At 41.9% G+C, this 16,077-nt stretch overlaps 1 protein-coding gene across 1 annotated transcript; it reads left to right on the top strand.

Annotated features, from left to right (window-relative positions):
• The first annotated feature begins 1,047 nt into the window (after nucleotides 1-1,047).
• LOC118634909 (zinc finger and BTB domain-containing protein 16-like) lies at nucleotides 1,048-2,495 on the top strand. Its single transcript, XM_036269717.1, is given in 3 exon segments — nucleotides 1,048-1,825; nucleotides 1,827-1,948; nucleotides 1,951-2,495. Coding segments are annotated over 3 exon segments (1,359 nt in total). The 5' UTR covers nucleotides 1,048-1,133.
• The last annotated feature ends 13,582 nt before the right edge of the window (nucleotides 2,496-16,077 follow it).

Here is a 16,077-nt window from a genome sequence, read left to right as displayed (position 1 = left end):
GTCCAGTGAAGAAAGGTGGTCAGTGAACGGAAGACCTCTCCAAGGAAGATAACTCAGTGCCCTGACCTAGTGTGTGATGCTACACTGGGCTCTCACACATAGGGACACTGTTGATTCTGCAGCCACCTCATAAGATTAGATCCCTGTCCATGTTGCTCAGAGAGGAACCTGACTCAGAGAGAGGCCAAGTGATGTCATGTCACAGAGGTGTGCCCATGTGTTAGCTCTCCCTCTGTGGTTGGTGTGCATGCACATGTGTGCACACACACAGTTCAGATTTTGGATGACGTACAAAATAATTTTGAGGCATCAGTGGGTGAAAGTGACCCAAGCTAGTGTGTGGGTCATATGTGTGTGTTCCTGTTAGTACCTACAAAGGGGATCAGGTTCTGTCTGTCCGTCCTTTGCAACCCTGAGAAGAGTAGAAAGACAGAGGCCCAGGAAGACATGGGCTGATGGTGGGAGGATGGGCCTGAAGGAGGAGAGCCCTTGCCCATAGAGTTCTGTGGGCCAGACTGCTGGCTGCTAGCCCCTGCTGGGGTTGACCTTCCTCTTGGGGCTACCACAGGGAAGCAGGGTTTTAAAAAAATGTTTTGAAGATGAAGTTAGCTGCACAGGGTGTTGAGAGTGAAATTGAGGGCTTAAATTGAGGAAAGGAAGGGGTTCAGGTCTCACTGATTTTCAGTCAGTTCTGAGCACCTGCTCATGACACGTTAGAGTTGCCCACAGTTCGCTCTTAGACACACAGAAGGACCAGAACTCAGACGGCCCTGCCGTAAATTTATTTTACTTCATCTAACAGTGAATTAGGCATATGTTATGGCAGAAATTTGTCTTTGTTCTCATGCGTGAGTTTGTAAAGGCAGACTCTTAGATTTCTAGGAAGCCCTCTTCTCCCCATTAAAATCTCCAGGAGTCTCTTGCTGATTCAATGAGTGTGCAGTGCTGCATTGTATTGTTTGAATTCTTACTTTTAGAGACACTGACTAATATACCCTTTGTTCTGTTATCTCTTATACCTCTTACCCCTTTCTCCCCTCTAGCCCTCTCCACTGGCCTAGGAAACCCACCCTGCCCCACCACGTTGAGCCTGGAAGGAAAGAGAGCCTCATGCCTAAGCTGTGGAGAGCACCATGGATGTGACGAAGATGGGCATGATCCAGCTGCAGAACCCCAGCCACCCCAGGAGGCTGCTGTGCAAGGCCAACCAGATGCAGCTGACCAGGACGCTGTGTGATGTGGTCATCATGGTGGACAGCCAGGAGTTCCACGCCCACAGGACTGTGCTGGCCTGCACCAGCAAGATGTTTGAGATCCTCTTCCTCCGCAACAGCCGGCACTGTACTCTGGACTTCCTCTTGCCAAAGACTTTCCAGCAGATCCTGGAGTATGCGTACACGGCCACGCTGCAAGCCAAGGCAGAGGACCTGGATGACCTGCTGTATGCGGCCGAGATCTTGGAGATTGAGTACCTGGAGGAGCAGTGCCTGAAGATCCTGGAGACCATCCAGGCCACAGATGACAATGACACGGAGGCCACCATGGCGGATGGTGGGGTGGAGGAGGAAGAGGACCAGAAGGCTCGGTACCTCAAGAACATCTTCATCTCGAAGCATTCCAGCGAGGAGAGTGGGTACACCAGTGTGGCTGCGCAGAGCCTGCCCGGGCCCCTGGCGGACCAGAGCCCATCAGTCTCCACCTCATTTGGTCTTTCAGCAATGAGTCCCACCAAGGCTTCAGTGGACAGTTTGATGACCATAGGACAGGCTCTCCTGCAGGGAACTCTTCAGCCATCTGCAGGGCCTGAGGAGCCAACTCGCTGTGGGTGGGAGACTCCCTGGGATGGCCGAGGTGAAGACAGAGATGATGCAGGTGGAAGAGGTGCCCAGCCAGGACAGCCCTGGGCCAGCCGAGTCCAGCATTTCAGGTGGCCTGGGGGACAAGGTCGACGAAGGGGCAAAGAGGGGCCCGGGACCCCAACTCGGAGCAGTGTGATTACCAGTGCGAGGGAGCTGCACTATGGGTGTGAGGAGAGCACTGAGCAGCTGCCAACCCCTGCCAAGGCTGGCCAGGGTCCCCCAGGCTCACCAGAGCACCTGGCGCCCACAGCGGAGAAACATCTGGGTATGTACTCTGTGCTGCCCAACCACAAGGCTGAGACTGTGCAGAACATGCCATCGTCAATGTCCTTCGGCCTCCCTGTGCAGCCTGCTCTAGCTGTCTCCATGGACTTCAGCACCTATGGGGGTCTTCTGCCACAGGGCTTCATCCAGAGGGAGCTGTTCAGCAAGCTGGGTGAGCTGGCTGTGGGCATGAAGTCGGAGAGCCAGGCCATCGCGGAGCAGTGCAGTGTGTGTGGGGTGGATCTTCCTGACAACGAGGCCATGGAGCAGCACAGGGAGGGCCCACACCAGTCCCACCTCATACCCCAGCCCATGCTCCTGGCCCTGGCAGCCTGCCTCCATATCTGGCTGCTCCTGAGTCTTGGGGCCTGATTCCCTGTCCTCCCTGCTGTTTGTGAGAAACCACTTGTTTCTAAATCCTGGGGCTGGGGTTAGTTTTTCAGGTGTGGTGATGGACCTAGGGTCTTTCCTAAGCATTGGTGAACTCCTGGGCCCAGCTTCTTCCTAGGCTCCTTCCTCTCTCTGCTTTCGGCCTCCCGTTTGCTTGGTCCACTGTTGGATCAAGGAAGCAAAAAAAAAAAAAAAAAAAAAATCAGAAAAGCAAAAAGAATTCAAAAAATGAGGATAGTGTAAGGAGCCTCTGAGACAACTTCAAGCATGCCAACATTCACATCTTGGGGGGTGCCAGAAGGAGAAGACAGAGAACAAGAAATTGAAAACCTGTTTGAAACAATAGTGGCAGAAAACTTTCCTAACTTGGTGAAGGAAACAGACATACAAGTTCAGGAAGCACAGAGAGTCCCAAACAAGATGAACCCCAAGAGGCCCACACCAAGACACATCATCATCAAAATGCAAAAGGTTCAAGACAAAGAGAGAATCTTAAAAGCAGCAAGAGAAAGGCAGCTAGTTACCTACAAGGGAGTTCCCATAAGGCTGTCAGCTGATTTCTCAAAAGAAACTTTGCAGGCCAGAAGGGAGTGGCAAGAAATATTCAGAGTGATGAAAAGCAAAAACCTACAACCAAGATTACTCTATCCTGCAAAGCTGTCATTTAGAATCAATGGCCATATAAAGAGTTTCCCAGACAAGAAAAAGTTGAAGGAGTTTATCACCACCAAATTGTTATTATATGAAATGATGAAGGGTCTTTTTGAAGAAAAAAATAAAATATATGAACAAACAAAATGGCAATGAATACATATCTATCGACAATGGAATCTACAAATAAAATGAACAAGCAGAACAGAAACATTCTCATAGATGCAAAGAACATTTTGTTGGTTGCCAGATGGGAGGGGGTTTGTTGGAATGAGTGAAAAAGGTGAAGGGATTAAGAAGTACAAATTCATTGCTAGACTGAGAAACCTCAAAGAGAAAGGGAAATGGGTTGGTCGGGGTCAAGCAAGAAATAAACCAAAGAACTTATATGCATAAGCAATGGACACAGACAATAGTGTGGGAAAAGGCAGGAGGAGGGTGGGAGTGGGGAGGAGGGGGTGAATGGGGGGGAAATTAGGAACATCTGTAGTACATTTAACAATAAAGATTAAAAAAAAAAAGTTTTCCAGTGATAGATCCAATGCCTTTTCCTCCTGTACATAATGCACAAAATTTTCCCAAGTTTTGGGTACACTACCTGAAAACAATTCTAAGACAATCTGACCAACTCACTTGCCTTCAGTATCTATGTCAAAGATTCAGGCGTCACTAGGGTTGGAAGGCTTAGCTCGGGCAGAATGGTGTGACATTTTCACTTGTAGACACATTTAGAAGTGGGTTCAGAAGTGGGTTCAGAAGTGGGTTCAGTGGGTTTAGAAGTGGCCACCCAGAAGCTCAAGGTTACCTTCCAGGATGGAGCCCAGCCTACTCCTCCCTGTACCACTGGCTGCTGGAAGCACATCTCATACTTCTCCTCCTCTCGGCTCTACCTCTCAGCCTCTCAAGCTTTCTTCAGCCTCTGATCCTCAGAAACCATGTCTAGCAAGTCCACCACAGAAGCCAAAGCAGCAGCCCCCATGGCTTCAGTGGCAGCTTAATCAAGGTCCCTGGGCTCTGCCACTCTAGCTTCAGTAGCACCTTTGTGTGCTGCTCCAGGGGCTGTTTTTAGTTGAAAGAACAATTGACTGATAAACAATTATTATTTAGACTTCAGTATTTGCCAGACATTTTTTGAAAAAAATGAATGAAGTAAGCCTATCCCTATTAGGAAAATAACTGATGATAATTGTTGCTGATTATAATGTTTGTTTTTTAAAAAATTAAAAGTTTGGAAAAGTTGTATCTGCCATAGTGAGCTCAATAGCTTCCCCAAATGCAAACTAGACTAAAAAAATTTAATGTCAAAAAGATAAAAGGTTACCATACCCAATGATATGGTATCAGATTTCACATTACAACTGCCTTTAAGAAACTACCATTTTTTGCCCTGGCTGCTTTGGCTCAGCAGTTAGAGTGTCGACCCATAGACCAAAGAGTCATGGATTGAATTAAGTCAATGGCATGTATGTCGGTTGTGGTTTGGTCTCCAGCCCTGTTCGGGGTCATGCAGGAGGAAATGAGTTGATGTGTCACTCTCACACCAATGTTTCTCTCTCTCTCTCTCTCTCTCTCTCTCTCTCTCTCTCCCTCCTATTTTCCTTCTCTCTCTCCCTCCCTTCCTCCCTCTCTCCCACCCTGCCTGAAGATAATTGGGAAAATATTCTCAGGTGAGGATAAAATTTTAAAAAAGAAACTACCATTTCTCAAGTTTGATATTGTATAAAAGAGAAATATCCATAATTAATTGAAAAGACTATTAAAACATTCTCCCAATTCTTATTACATATTTGTATAAAGGTATATTTTCTTCATATACTTTAAACCAAAATAAGATATCACTACAGAATGCAGAAGCATATATGAGAATATGTTCTGTTAAACCAGATATTTTAAAGATTTGAAAAAATATAAAAGAGTGCCATTCTTCTAATGAAATTTTTATTTTGAAAACTACATTACTTTTCATTGAAAAATCTACTATAGTTGCATGAGATGGGCACATATATTTTTTAAAGCAAATTAATAAATAAATATTTATTTTATTTTTATTATTTTTTATCCTCACCCGAGGACGTTTGCATTTATCTTCAGATAGAGCGAGAGGGAGAGAGAGGGAAAGAGAGAGAGAAACACATCAATGCATGAGAGACACTTCTAGTGGTTGCCACCCACATGACCCAAATGGGACTGGGGACAATCTGCAATTGAGGTACATGTCCTTAGTGGGAACCGAACCCGGGACTCTCTGGTTCACAGGGTGATGCTCTAATCATTGGGGCAAACCAGCCAAGTTGGCTAGTTGTTCTTAATGCATGTACTGGTGTTTGTAGCTGAGGTTCCCTATCTAACTGTCCTTTTCTTTATGTATCACCTACTTGGGTGAGGATGATATGGAGGCTCACATTCTACATTGTTTTCAGTAAGAGTTGGGTCTTGATACAAATTTTAGCCAAGATAAGGGACCTCAGTAGCTCATCGTTTGGGCATGAGTGTTCCCTGTTTTCTCTAGATTTCACTAGCTACTTATAATGCTGTAGACAGTCAGCTGTAGCAGGATGAGTGCAGGCAGCTGGCCAGTTCTGGGGGAAGACTGGCAAGGATCCAGGGAGCAAGTGGGCTCCAACCACCCCCTTTAGATGTATGGGTGCTGTGTTTAGTTTGGGGAGGCAAGCTAAGGACTCCTGCATCTCCAGGCATTTTGATGACAGGTTTTGCAGCACATCCTTCCACCTCCCAACACACACACATTGACCTTGATACCATAGATAGTCAGGGAGCAGTGTGGAGTCTCCAACATTGGCCAAGGTAGGGCAGAGGAAGGTTCTTGCACTGAGTGTACTAAAGCCTAGAAAGATTAATGGATAGGGCCCAAGCATGCCAAAAACTAGAAAGATAATTACATGTAAAAAAAAAAAAAAAAAAGCTCTTTTCTCCCTATTTCTACAAGAACACACTTGAGCAGGAAGGGGACATCATCTTTGATATGAGAATCAACCACTCTGCCAGGTTGCTGTACCTGAATAAACCTCTTTCCTTTTCCACCTGCACCTGTCTCACACGTTTGGCTTTTGTCTTGTGGTTGGCAGCCAAATCTACCTTTCAGTTACACCCAGGGCATTTTTCTGTCTCTATCCTAACCTCCCATACTTTCTCCTACCTGCAGAAAAATAACCATATCACTGCTATTTGATCTAAGGGAGTTATCACTGCTTCCACTGCAGAACCACAATTAATCACCTTGTCAGGTAGTTCCAAGTTTTTTCTTCCTCTCAATTCATCACCTCTGGATGCAAAACACCCTTCATATTGCATCCACCAAATACAGCAACAGTATTTTGTAAACACTAGTAGGTAAGAGAGAACAGAGAAGCTAACTGAAGCAAGAGGCAGCTAAAGAAAAGCTGGGAGAGGTCCATGCCATGGTGCAGCCAAGTATCCCCCTAGTTCTTCTGGTTGTGCACCACATCCAGTGGTCTCAAGCATCATACCAGATGCAAAATCCAGTTCTTCCAACCTTCCTAGCATTCCTCAAGTTCAGAAATAAGGATGACCCTGCTTACCCCCCCCCCCCAACAAAGAGCTAGATCATCCCAGGCCCTCCTACCCTTTCTTAAAATTAAGTAATTATTTCCCATGACCACCAGGTACCTGTTCCCAGAGCCCAGGCTCTCTCTTATGTGAAGACATTTGATGCAAAGATATAAACAAAATTCTAGAGAGTTAAGTCCAGGATTACATAAAGAGAAAAACAATGCACAATGACAATGGACAATCAGATTTTTAGACAAAGAAAGGCATTGGAAAACATTTTAACATAGATTACTGAGTTGACAAATGAAAATGAATATGCAAATATGCATAGCTCATGGACACAGACAACAGAATGGTGAAGGGGTTTGGTGGTGTTAGGGTTAGGGTTGGGGAGACAAGGGCTGGCTAGAGTTGGGCAATGGGGGCAAGTTGGGGGACATCTGTGACAGTGTGAACAATAAAAATAACTCAAAAAAAATTGTCAGTAAACTAGGGATATAAAGAAACTTTAATTTAATAGACTCAGAAAACCACAATCTCACACTGCATGAAACACCAGAAGCAAAGTAAAATCAAGATGATTACAAATATAAAATGGCAAGTTTACACACCAATAATGAACTGTCAAGAAGAAAAACAAAAACAACCCCATTTACAATTGCAGCAAAAAAATAGAAAAATAAAAAAATCTAGAAATACATTTAACCAAGGAGGTATAGATCTCTACTTGAAAAATTATAATACACTGAAGAAAGAAATTGAAGAAGTGGCAAATAAATGGAAGACTATGCTACATTTTGGATAGAAAGAATTCACATGGTTAAAGGTCCACACTACCCAAAGCAATCCATAGATTCAATACAATTCCTATGAACATACCAATGGCATATTTCACAGAACACAAACAAATAATCCAAAATTTTATATGAAAATACAAAAAGACACCAATTAGTCCCAACCATCTGGAAAAAGAAGAACAAAGTTGGAGGAATCAAATTATCTGAATAGAAAACTATCCAACAAGGCCATAGTAATCAAAACAGCATGGTACTAGCATAGCCCTGGGTGGTTTGGCTCAGCAGTTAGAGCATCGACCCACAGACCAGAGAGTCCCTGGTTTGTTTCCCGCTAAGGGCACGTACCTCAGTTGCAGTCTGTCCCCGGCCCCATTTGGAGTCATGTGGGTGACAACCAGTCAATGTGTGTCTCTCACATCGATGTTTCTCTTTCTTTATCCCCCTCCCCCCCATCTAAAGAAAAATGCAAAAATGTCCTCGGATGAGGGTAAACATTTTTTTTTTTAAAAAAAAGCATTGTACTAGCATAAAAACAAAATATAGATCAATAGTACAGCATAGAGCCCAGAAATAACCCCATGTGTATAATAGTCAATTAATATTTGACAAATAGGCAAGAACATACAGTGGGATAAAACAGTCTGTTCAATAAATGAACATATACATGCAAATGAATGAAAGTAGACCACCTTCTTACACCACATACAAAAATAAAATCAGCCCTGGACAGTTTGGCTCAGCGGTTAGAGTGTCTGCCTGCAGTCCAGAGAGATCCGAGTTTGGTTCCCACTGAGGGCATGTACCTCAGTTGCAGTTTGTCCCCTGCCCCAGTTGGGATCATGCAGCTGGCAACCACTCGATGTGTCCCTTTCATGTCTCTCTCTCTCTCTCTCTCTCTCTCTCTCTCTCTCTCTCTCTCTCTCTTCCTCCCTCTCTCCCTCCCTCCCACTCTCTCTGAACAAAAAAATGGAAAAATGTCCTTGAGTGAGAATTGAAAATAAATAAATAAATAAAATAAAATAAAAATGGATTAAAGACTTAAATGTACAACTCAATACCATAAAAATTCTAGAAGAAAACACAGGCAATAAAGTCTTGGGCATTTATCTTAGTAATATATTTTTATGATATATCTTCTTGGGCAAGGGAAACAAAAAAATAAATAAATAAACAAATGGGACCACATCAAACTAAAAACATTTCCACAGCAAAAGAAACCACCAACCAAATGAAAAGACAACCCACTGAATGGAAGAACATATTTGCCAATGATATATACATTCAATAAAAGGTTAATGTCCAAAATATATTTTAAAAACTCCTACACCTCAACAGTAAAAAAAAAAGAACAATCCAATTTAAGATTGGACAAAGGACTTAAACAGACACTTCTCCAAAAAGGACATACAGATGGCCAATAGATATATGAAAAGATGCCCAATGTTACAGAAATGAAAATTAAAACCACAATGAAAAATCACTTCACACCCATTAGAAATCAATAAATCAACAAATGACAAGTGTTGATGAATATGTGGAGAAAAAGAATTCTTGTGTACTGTTGGTGAGAATGCAGATTGGTGCAGCCACTTTAAAAAACAATGTGAAATTTCTTCAAAAAATTAAAAATAAAACTGCCTTATTATCCAGCAATTCCACTTCTGGATCTATATCTGAAAACACTAATTTGAAAGAATAGATGCACCTCTATGTTCACTGCAGCATTACTTACAATAGCCAAGCTATGATAGCAACACAAGTGCCCATCCATAGATGAGTGGATGACAGAGCTGTGGTACACAATACACTGCGATGTTACTCAGCCACGAAAAGAATGAAATCTTTTACAACAATGTGGATGGACCTTGGGGGCATTATATTAAGGAAAATAAGTCAGCCAGAGTAAGACATATACCACATGATTTTACTTATATGTGGAATAATAAGAACAAAATTAATGAATAAACAAAATAGAAACAGACTCACAGACACAGAGAACAGCCTGGTGGTTGCCAGAGTGGTGAGGGTGAGGATACTGAGTGTAAAAGGTGAAAGAATTGAGGTGTCCAGAGTGTTAGTTACAAAATATTTACAGGGACGTAAAGTACATCATAGGGAATATGGTCAATCATATTGTAATATCTACTTTGGGCACAGTTGGGTACTAGAAATATTGGGGCAATCACTATGTAAAGTGCATGATTGTCTAACCAGTTCACTGTACACCTGAAACTAATATACAATCATATTGAATGTAGAATGTATAAAATTTTTAAAAATAGGTTTGAAAAAAAAATAGAAGTTGACCAAAGTACATGACATTGAGAGTCCAGAGTTCAGGAATATTGGGACCTTCCAGGCCAAGACTCCAACCTCTCCCACAGAGGTGGTTTGGAAATTGGAAATCCTAACTTATCAGAAGCTCCTGCCTATTCCTCACAATGTGGGGGCTGTTTGGTTTTGGGATTCAGAAGGAGAGCACTGGCATGTGCACACACTCCCAAACACACATGAATACACACACACATATACAGATGCACACACATATGTACACACATGCACACACACATTTTGAATGTAATGACGACAGGTGGGATTGAAAGAAAAGCAGACACAGAAGAAGTGACAACAGGCAGGAAAGAGAATTGGAGACACCACCTCCACATGATAGCCCTCCCCCAACTTTATTGCTGTTGCCCCACATGTGCCTGAACATTCCTAGGAAGTACCTGCTAGAACAATTCATTGTGCAGGCAGGAGACAGACGGGCCCTGACAGGCACAGTGACTTATCCAGGATCAAGAAGAGGTGAGAATAGGGGTTGGGTCTGAACCCAGATCTGTCTCCTCAGATCTAGGACCTGGTTGCACTCAGACCTTCAAGGGGGCTGTGTAAAGGGGTGTGTTGGTGTCACTGTGCACAGAGATGGTCTTCCATGGAGAAAGATGGTGATCATTCAGTGGGCCACAGGACTGTCTGTATAGCTGCTCTTCGATGAGGGGACTCAGGAAAACCCATCAGGAAGTGAGGTCACACCTCGAGAGAACTTAGAACCCTCGTAACCAGGCACCCAACTCCTACCAACTGCCCAACCACCAGCTCATTTGATAAGAGACACTTGACAGTGCAAGATGTTCTCTTGCTGTGTTCCCACTAATCGGGGCTCCTGTTTCCGGAGACCCCGCAGTGAGAGATTTTCCAGACGTTGGTTCAACACTGATCTGCGATGTCTTTACCCATTTAAGAGAAGATCACCTGAGGTAACACAGGGCAGCTTGGGTGGGACCAGTCCAGGCCAGGCCAGCTCTGTGAGTCATCCCTGTGCAGCCCACACACCCTCCTCTTCATGTGGGGGAAGAGGGACATGAAGGGTGGACACCCAGGGACAGAAACAGGTTACTGGGTGGTGGATAATCTAGAGGTCCTGTCATGATAACACCCAGGACAGGGCAGGCAAGTGGAGAAGGGCTTTTGAAGGGGACACTTATTTGTGCCAGTGGGAATTGTAGACCCTCAGGCTGTCACACCTTTTCCTCCTCAGTGGATGTCTGAGCAGATCATGGTGTGTGTGGGTCTGGAATGGAGGGTCACAGGGGCCAGAGAACCAGGAGAAACAGAGCTCTGAGGCTTTCTGCCTGGTGACTGGGAACTGTCTTTACAGAGCTCCATACAGAAGAAAGCACGGGAGGTGTTAGAGGTCCTCAACTCCACCCCCCTGCAGGGGGCACAGGTGTCCCACAAATCCACAAGGGTGCAGCATGGCCACCTCAAGGTGAGTGTAGGTGCCAAGTTGACCCAACTCCAGAACCCCATGCTGTCAAAGGGGACCCAGGTTTCAGATGCTGCCCTGTTACTCCCCTGAGATTGCTTCTGGAGTCCAATTTTCAAAGGAATCTGGGGCCCCCACTGCTCCCCTCAACCCACTCTCACTGTGAAGACCCTTTTGGACCAGATGCAAAGTAACTGTCCACAAAATAGTAGAAATACCAGAAAAAATACTTTTGTATCATTTCACTTCAAGAATATTTTTGAATATTTCTACAGATTTTTTTATTACTTATTTATTCTGTAAACTTATTCTTTTTAAAAATTTATCTTTATTGTTGACAGTATTACAGATGTTTCCAATATTTCCCATTTGTCTCCCTCTTACCTGCTCCCATCCACCACACCCAGCCTTCACAATGCTATTGCCTGTGTCCACGGGTTATCCATGTATGTATAAGAGTCCTTGATAATGTCTTCCCACCCACCTCCTTCCCTCTAAGATTCCTCATCACTCTATTCCATGCTTCCATGACTCTGGATCTATTTTGTTCATCGGCTTCTTTTGTTCAATATCTTCCACATAGAAGTGAAATCATGTGACACTTGTCTTTCTCTGACTGGCTTATTGTGCTTAGCATAATACCCTCCAGGTCCCTTCATGCTGTCTCAAGGTGTAAGAGATCCTTCCTTTTTATAGCTGCTTAGTATTCCATTTTGTAAATGTACCACTGCTTCTTTATCTACTCATCAGCTGATGGACACTTGGGCTGTTTCTAGATATAAGCTATTGTAAATAGTGCAGCTATGAACATATGGGGTACATACATTTTTTTATTGATGTTTCCTGATTGTTAGGATATATTCCTAGAAGTGGGATCAGTGGGTCAAATGGCAGTTTTACTTTTAATTTTTTTAGGAAACTCCATACTGTTTTTCATAGTGGATACACCTGTCTGCATTCTCACCAGCAGTGCACCTGGGTTCCCTTTTCTCTACATCCTCACCAGCACTTGTCCTTTGTAGATTTGTTGATGGCAGCCATTCTGGCAGGTGTCAGGTGATACCTCATTGTCATTTTAATTTGCATCTCTCTAATGATTAGTGCCTTTGAGCATTTATTAATTTGTCTCTTGGCCATCTCTATGTCCTCTTTGGGGAAGTATCTATTTAGGTCCTTTGCCCATTTTTAATTGGATATTTTGTCTCCTGTTTTTTAGTTGTATGAGTTCTTTATATATTTTGGAAATTGACCCTCTATCAGAGGTGCTATTGGCAAGTATGTTCTCCCACACAGTGGGTTCCCTTTTCATTTTGTTGATAGTTTCTTTTTCTGTGCAGATGCTTTTTATTTTGATGTAGTCCCATTTATTTTTTCCTTTGTTTCTCTTGCTTTGGCGATACATCAATAAAAATTCTGCTATGTGAGATGTCTGAGATTTTGTAGCCTATGGTGTCTTCCAGGATTTTCATGGTTTCACAACTTCCTATTAAGGATTTTATTTATTTTGGGTTTATTCTTATCTATGGTGTCAGTTGGTGGTCTACTTTAATTTTTTTGCATGTTCTTGTACCATTTTCTGAATGCAATTTACTGAAGAGACTTTATTCCATATTATGCTCTTGCCTCTTTTGTCAAATATTAATTGAGCATAATGGCTTCTGTTGACTTCTTGGTCTCTGTTCTGTTCAGTTGATCTATATGCTTGTTCTTGCGCCAGTACCAGGTGGTTTTGATCACAATGGCTTTGCAGTATTACTTGATACCCAGTATTGTGATCCCTCCTACTTTGATTTAATTTTATTTTTTAAGATTACCATGGCTATTCAGGATCTTTTCTGGTTCCATATAAATTTTTGGTGTGTTTGTTCTAAATCTGTGAAATATGTTGGTGGTATTTTATTAGGGATGGTTTTTAATCTATGGATTGCGATGGGTAGTATGAATATTTTAATGATGTTCATATCTTCAGTTTATGAGCATAATATATACTTCCACTTGTTTATATCTGTCTCTATTTCTTTTTTCAATGTCCTGCAGTTTTCTTAGAACAGGTCTTTTACCTCCTTGGTTAAGTCCATTCCTAGGTATTTTAATTTTTTGTTGTTGTTGCAATGGTAAATAAAATTTTTAAATTAAGTTTCTCTTTCTGAGAGTTCATTATAGGTTTATAGATGTGCCATTGATTTCTGGATGTTAATTTTTAATGCTGCTGCTTTGCTGAATTAAAATTTTAAATCTAGTAGCTTTTTGGTGGCATCTATAGGGTTCTCTACATAAAATATTATGCCATTTGCCTAATGACAGTTTCACTTTCTTCTTTCCAATTTGGATGCCTTTTATATTTTCTCTCTCTCTGATTGCTGTGGCTAAAACTTTCTGTGTTGAATAGCAGTGGTGAAACAGGATATCCCTGTCTTGTACCTGTTCTTAATGAAAATTCTTTTTCTTTTTGCCTAGTGAGTGTGATGTTGGCTGTATGTTTTTCATATATGGCCTGTATTATGTTGAGGTTTGATCCTTCTATTCCCACTTTGCTGAGAGTTCTTATGGAACATGGGTGCTGGATTTTGTTGAATGCTTTTTCTGTGTCTATTGATATGATCATATAATTTTTATTTTTCATTTTATTTATGTAATTTATCACATTTATTGAGTTGCGAATATTGTACCAGCCTTGCACTCTTGGGATAAATCTCACTTGACCATGTCATATGATCTTGTTAATATAAAACTGGATCCACTTTGCAAATATTTTGTTGAGGATTTTGGCATCTATGTTTACCAAAAATATTGACTTGTAATTTTCTTTCTTTGTATTCTTTTTATCCGGATTTGGAATTAGGATATTGTTGGCCACATAAAAGCTTGGAAGTCTTTCTTGCTCTTGAACTTTTTGGAAAAGTTTGAGAAGGAGAGGTGTTCATCCTTCTTTGAAAGTTTGGCAATTCTCCCCTGTGAAGCCATCCAGTCCAGGACTTTTGTTTGCTGGGAGTTATTTTATTGCTGCTTCATTTTCATTCATTGGTATTGGTTTATTCAGGATTTCTGATTCTTCCTAATTCAGTTTTGGAAGATTGAATGATTCTTGGAATTTGTCCATTTTGCTAGGTTGTCTAATTTGTTGGCATATAGTAGTTTGTTATATTTTCATACAATCTTTGTATTTCTGTGGTGTCAGTTGTTACTTCACTTCTTTCATTTCTGAGTTTATTTACTTGGGTCCTCGCTTCATTTTTTGGTGAGTGTGGCTAGTGGTTCATCAATCTTGTTTATCTTCTCAAAGAAGCAGCTCTTGGTTTCATTGATCCTTTGTATCATTTTTGTAGTCTCTATGTCATTTATTTCTCTCTGATGTTTATTATTTTCTTCCTTCTACTCACTCTGGGCTTTTATTGTTGTTCTCTCTATCAATTTTTTAGTTGGAAATTTAGAAAGTATATTAGAGATTTTCTTTGTTTCATGAGGTAGGCCTGGAGTGCTATGTACTTCCCTCTCAGGACTGCATTGGCTGTTTTGCATAGATTTTAGTTTTTTGTGTGTTCATTTTCATTTGGTTCCAGAAAGTTTTAATTCCTTACTTGATATCAGTGGTAACCCATCCATTGTTTAATAACATGCTATTTTGCCTCCATGTGTTTGAATGTTTTTAGTGTTTTTATTTAATTGATTTCCAGTTTCATGTCTTATAATCAAAGAATATGCTGAATGTGATTTTAATTCTTTTTGAATGTAGAGAATTAGTTTGTGTATTAAAATGTGGTCTCTCTTTGAGTCTGTCCCATGCATACTTTCAAAAAAAAATTATATGCTGCAGCTTTGGGGTAGAATGTTCTGTAAATGTCAATTAAATCCATCTGATCTACTGTGTCATTTAGGGTAACAGTTTCCTTGTTGATTTTTTTTGTCTGGAAGATCTATCAGTGAAGTCAGTGGGGGTGTTAATGTCCCCTACTATGAATGTATTGCAGTTGATCTCTTGCTTAAAGTCCTATAAGAGTTTCTTTTAATATATTTAGTTGATCCTATATTGGGTGCATATATGTTTACTAAAAGGATCGATCCTCTTGTTGGATCAATCCTTTTAGTATTACATAGTGACTGTCATTGTCAATGGACTTTCCATTTTAATGCCTCCCTCCAAGTGTACATGTTGGCCTGACAACCCTGTGAACCTTCTCCCAGTCTCATGCATCATCATGATTAGTAGGAATGTTTTTCTCAAAAGACAATGGAGCTCATGTTACCAAGTCTATTGCTTTTCTCTTTGCTGCTCTGGTGACCACATCCCCATGGCTTCTACAGGTCAGCAGCTGGGGCCTCCCTGGACTGCAAAATACACCAGGAGCAAGACCACTTGTAAAGGTGATCTATCTCTTCACTGTTCTGGGACCTGGAAGTGATCTCCTGTTTCCATTTCAATGGTGCTTCACTGAACATCCCACATGTCCTAACATCCTGACCCCTTCCACCCCAGGAAAAGCCTCTGTGTTCTCATCTTAGAATGGAATGTTTTGTCAGAAATCCCAGGGGTGACACTGTTAATATAGGGAGGTTCTGTCCACTGTCTGCTAAGAAAGTGACCTAAGACACTAATGTCTTTCATCATTCCTCCAATTTTATGTTTCCTGCTAAAAACCTTTTCTCTCCTGCCATCACTCATGTCCTACCTCCTGCACCAATCATTGAGGGCCTGGGGGTCTAGTCTGAAATGCAGCTCTCATCCCTACCAGTTCATAAGCTGCTTCTGATGGCATGTCCCTCCTTTTTCCCACCCTAGGAGGAGACATCATCAAACCCAGGTAGAAATAAGACCTGT

This window comes from Molossus molossus, unplaced genomic scaffold, assembly GCF_014108415.1.
Source record: "Molossus molossus isolate mMolMol1 unplaced genomic scaffold, mMolMol1.p scaffold_m16_p_19, whole genome shotgun sequence".
Taxonomy (NCBI): domain Eukaryota; kingdom Metazoa; phylum Chordata; class Mammalia; order Chiroptera; family Molossidae; genus Molossus; species Molossus molossus.
Note: the sequence above shows the minus strand (reverse complement) of the source record. Positions and strands in the feature narration are given on the sequence as shown.